This window comes from Muntiacus reevesi, chromosome 20, assembly GCF_963930625.1.
Source record: "Muntiacus reevesi chromosome 20, mMunRee1.1, whole genome shotgun sequence".
Lineage (NCBI taxonomy): Eukaryota > Metazoa > Chordata > Mammalia > Artiodactyla > Cervidae > Muntiacus > Muntiacus reevesi.
The window spans coordinates 30741854-30746478 of NC_089268.1; the positions used below are offsets into that span (position 1 = coordinate 30741854).

A 4625-nucleotide genomic window follows, 5' to 3' on the forward strand; every position below is an offset into this window, starting at 1 on the left:
TTGCCATCTTTATCGTTTTATTGTTGTTGAGTCTCTAAGTTATGTCCAACTCTTTTCCAACCCCATGGACTGAAGCCCACCAAGCTGTTCTGTCCATGGGATTTCCCAGGAAAGAATACTGGAGTGGGTTGCTGTTTCCTTCTCCAGGGGATCTTCCTGGCCCAGAGACTGAACCCACGTCTCCTGCGTTGCAGGCAGATTCTTTACCACGATGCCACTGAGAAGCCCCATCTTTATTATATATAAAACAGAATTCAATTTCAAAAAGGTTAGATTACTTAAAGTAGTTACCTTTATTTTGTAAACTCATGAAAAGAAATTTAAGTCACATGGTGTCACTTTCTTTTCATTATCTTCCTCCCTCCCTCCCCCACCCAGTTACTATACCCAATCTCTTATGACTGGATGCCTAATTGCACACACTGCATAATTGTGTTTTGTCATTTCTCACAATATTTCTACCTTTCTTGCCATTTCCCTGCTATAGGTGAAACAAATTGAAGATAATGGAGCTAATTAACAAAAGCCATCCTGAAGAGTTTATTCTACTAGGTTTTGCTGACCGTCCTTGGCTAGAGCTTCCTGTATTCATTATTCTGCTTATAACATACCCCATGGCCATGATGGGAAACATAGCCATCATTCTGGTGTCCAAATTAGACCCCCGTCTGCACAGCCCCATGTATTTCTTCCTCACCAACCTCTCCTTTTTGGACATGTGCTACACCACAAGCATTGTCCCTCAGATGCTCTTTAACCTGGGAACGTCTAAGAAGACTATCAGCTATACGGGGTGTGCAGTTCAACTTTATTTCTTTCACATAATGGGGGGCACAGAATGTCTGCTTTTGGCTGTTATGTCTTTTGATCGCTACGTGGCCATCTGCAAGCCTCTACACTACACCCTCATCATGAATCAGCGTGTCTGTATCTTATTTGTGGCCACCGTGTGGCTGACTGGAATGACCTATGCTGTCTCAGAGGCCACTGTCACATTACAGTTACCACTGTGTGGTCACAATACCCTGGACCACTTGGTATGTGAGATTCCTGTTCTGATAAAGACTGCCTGTGGTGAAAAGGGTGCTAATGAGCTCACACTCTCTGTGGTATGTACTTTTATGTTAGCTGTACCACTATGCTTAATTCTTGTTTCCTATGCTTGTATCGGACATGCTGTATTTAAGATTAAATCTTCAGAGGGAAGGAAAAAAGCCTTTGGGACATGTTCCTCCCATCTCATTGTAGTTTTCTTATTTTATGGCCCAGGTATCAGCATGTACCTTCAGCCCCCCTCCTCCATCTCAAGAGACCAGCCCAAGTTCATGGCTCTCTTCTATGGAGTGGTGACTCCTGCACTCAACCCTTTCATCTACACTCTGAGGAATAAGGATGTAAAGGGGGCACTGGGCAATCTGATGAGGAGCATTTTCATTTCCAAGTGATAGTTGGCAGACATCAAATGAAATTATTTAATCATTTAATACATTTATAGAGGTTTCTTTAATAACTCATTCTTGTCTCCTGTTTCACCAGATCATGTCAAATATTCTTGCAAAGAACATTATGTTTTTCATATTCTCTATGGTGTTAGGCTACGGTGATACTTGGCTAGTATGTACCAGTAATGGCTACAGTCCATAGGATCACAAAGAGTTGGACACAACTGAACAACTAAGCACAGCACAGCATTTGCACCTTGTTTGTGGAAAATATAAAAAATAGTTTCATTCCATACTGAAATTATAACTGTTAAGTAGCAAAAATAAAAGATACTAATAATGATATAAATTATAACATAAAAGCATTAGTTCAAGCTAATCTTGATGACAACCATCAGTGGACTTCCTATGACCATTTCACCTAAGAAACATTTTATCCTCTCCAAAAGATTGGCCAGAGTAAGCAGGCAGCATGGTGCTATTGTGGATTCAGGGTGAGGCACTCTACACCTAGGCCAACCATTAATTAGTCTCATAAGTTTATCAACCTCCATTTATCTAGATGCTTTGTTGCTTTTTTCTTTTTTTCTTGTTATGTATGCTTAGTCATGTCTGACTTTTTTCGAGCCTATGGACTGTAGAACAACACGCTCCTCTGTCCATGGGATTTTCTAGGCAAGAATACTAGAGTGAGTTGCCATTTCCTACTCCAGGGATCTTCCTGACCCAGGGATCGAACCCACCTCCCAGTGTCTCCTGCATTGGCAGGTGGATTCTTTACCAACTGCACCACTTGGGAAGCCCTATTTAGATGTTACTAGTTAATTAAAAACATATTGTCTATTGTACAACACAAGAAATATACCAATATTTTATAATAAGTATAAATAGAGTATACCCTTTAAAAATTGTGAATCACTGTGTTGAACACCTATAACTTATATATTGTACATCAACTATATCTCAATATTTCAAATTAAAAAATACTTTATCACTCTTATTTAATAAAAGTGTGCAGTGTTCTGTATTTTTAACTAAAGAATGTGTCACTAAACATTAAATAAAATATATGGACAAGACATGTGGATAAGTTTCTTAACGTTCCTTTTAAATATCATAAGCATGAGGCTTCCACGTTAGTGAGAGAAAAATGTAATGATATTAATGTTGAACCACAATGTGGAAACATATTCATGCATAATGGTAACAGTCATGAATGCCTTTTGAAACTGCAAGAATCAGTATGAAAAAGAAATAATTTGTATTTCTAGAATGAAAAACAACTTGATTACTTCAACAATATTAGTATATTTTTGATGCTTAGAATATGTATCATCAAATGTTGAAAGTGTTAAACTTAGTGCAAGGATCCACACTCAACAGAAAACTTTGTCAAAAAATTACATTTCTGAAAGCAAATTAAAGATTTTATAGTTATCTGGTATTGAATTAACATGGTGAGAAATCAACATAATGTTGTGTAGTAAAAAATTAACAGGTACTAACAAGAGTCATTTGGACTTGTCTGGAATGTCTTCTGATGTAGTCAAGATTTATGGAAATTACTGGAGGAGAATTCATATGTTATCCTGAACAAGAATCAACTGCAACCCAGATGCACTTTTTAAAAATATTTATATTTTACTTATTTATTTAGCTGTGCCTGGTCTTAATTGTGGCACACAGGATATTTGATCTTCGTTGCATAATGTAGGATCTAGTTCTCTGACCAGAGATCAAACCTGGGCCCCTTGCATTAACAGTGTGGAGTCTTAGCCACACTGAACCCCAGACCTATATTTTTAAATAGAGCAGATCATCTTGTGCTTAGTCCAGTTCTTGAGACAAATAGACTTTGGTATGTTTAGTTTGGAAAAAGTTCTAAATAACTTTAAAATTTGGCTGATGGGTGGCTGATTGCCAAAAAATGCTTCTAAGGTCCACACACACAACAATGAAAACAAAAATTCTGTGATATCAAATAACATCTCTGATAATTCTTATTAAAGATATCTTTTGTCTAACAGTCTTACTTACATAAAAATGGTAGTTTTTAGAGTGAAGGGCAAAACCCAACAAGAGTTATGTTGAAAGCTTATAGAGCTGTTAAGACTGCTTCCTTCAATCATCTGCTACTTTCCAGGCCTATAAGATAACACATTTCAGAATTGTGAATATCTTCCACACAAAATTCAATAGTGCTAAAATATACTTTCAGGCAAGGGATTCTTACCCTCTTTAAACTGCACAATCTCATGACTCATAGTCTAATCCGAAAACAGCAAGGAGCACAAGAAGTCTTGCAGAGGTGATGAACATTTTACTATATTGTTTGTAGAAAGAGTATCATGGGTACACACACATCTAAACTCACCACAATGTATCCTTAAATGTATACAGCTTTTTGCATACTAAGTATACCTTAATAAATTTCTTTAAAATAAATGTGAATCTGGAACAAAGGAAGAATACTAATCTAATTTCAAACAAAGAGGAAGAATTAGAGAGTTTTTCTAGGAACAGATGACAAAAAATTGAATATTTAGTAGAAATATGTATGAGTATATCATTGACTGGGGGAACTTCATAATCAAAAAATGTTTAAGAGCTCACAACTATTTTCTTTGCAGATCTAGGGGAAAAAAATCTTAAAATTTGTATGGAAACACAACAGACACCCAAATAGCCAAAACAGTCTTAAGAAAGAAAAATGGAGCTGAATGAATCTGGCTCCCTTACTTTAGACTCTTGCAGGCAGATTCTTACTGTCAGAGCCACCAAGGAAGCCCATAGTATAAAGCTATAGTCATCAAAACAATACGGTACTGGCACAAAGACGGACATATAGATCAATGGAACAGAACAGAAAGTCAAGAAATAAGCTCATGTATCTATGATCAATTAATCTACAATAAAGGAGGCAAAAGTATACAATGGAGAAAAGACAGTCTCTTCAATAAGTGGTAGGAAAACTGGACAGTTACATGTAAAGGAATGAAATCAGAACATTCTCTAACATTATACACAAAAATAAACTCAAAATGGATTAAAGACCTAAAATGTAAGGCCAGATACTATAAAACTATTAGAGAAAAACATAGGCAGAACACCCTTTGACATAGATTATAGCAATATTTTTTTGGGATCTATCACCTAGATCAATGAAAATAAAAACAGAAATTA

At 36.3% G+C, this 4625-nt stretch overlaps 1 protein-coding gene across 1 annotated transcript; it reads left to right on the forward strand.

Annotated features, from left to right (window-relative positions):
- Positions 1-506: 506 nt before the first annotated feature.
- Positions 507-1445, forward strand: LOC136151764 (olfactory receptor 2B6-like). The gene has a single exon (XM_065913146.1). The coding sequence runs from the start codon at positions 507-509 to the stop codon at positions 1443-1445; it is 939 nt and encodes a 312-aa protein (XP_065769218.1).
- The last annotated feature ends 3180 nt before the right edge of the window (positions 1446-4625 follow it).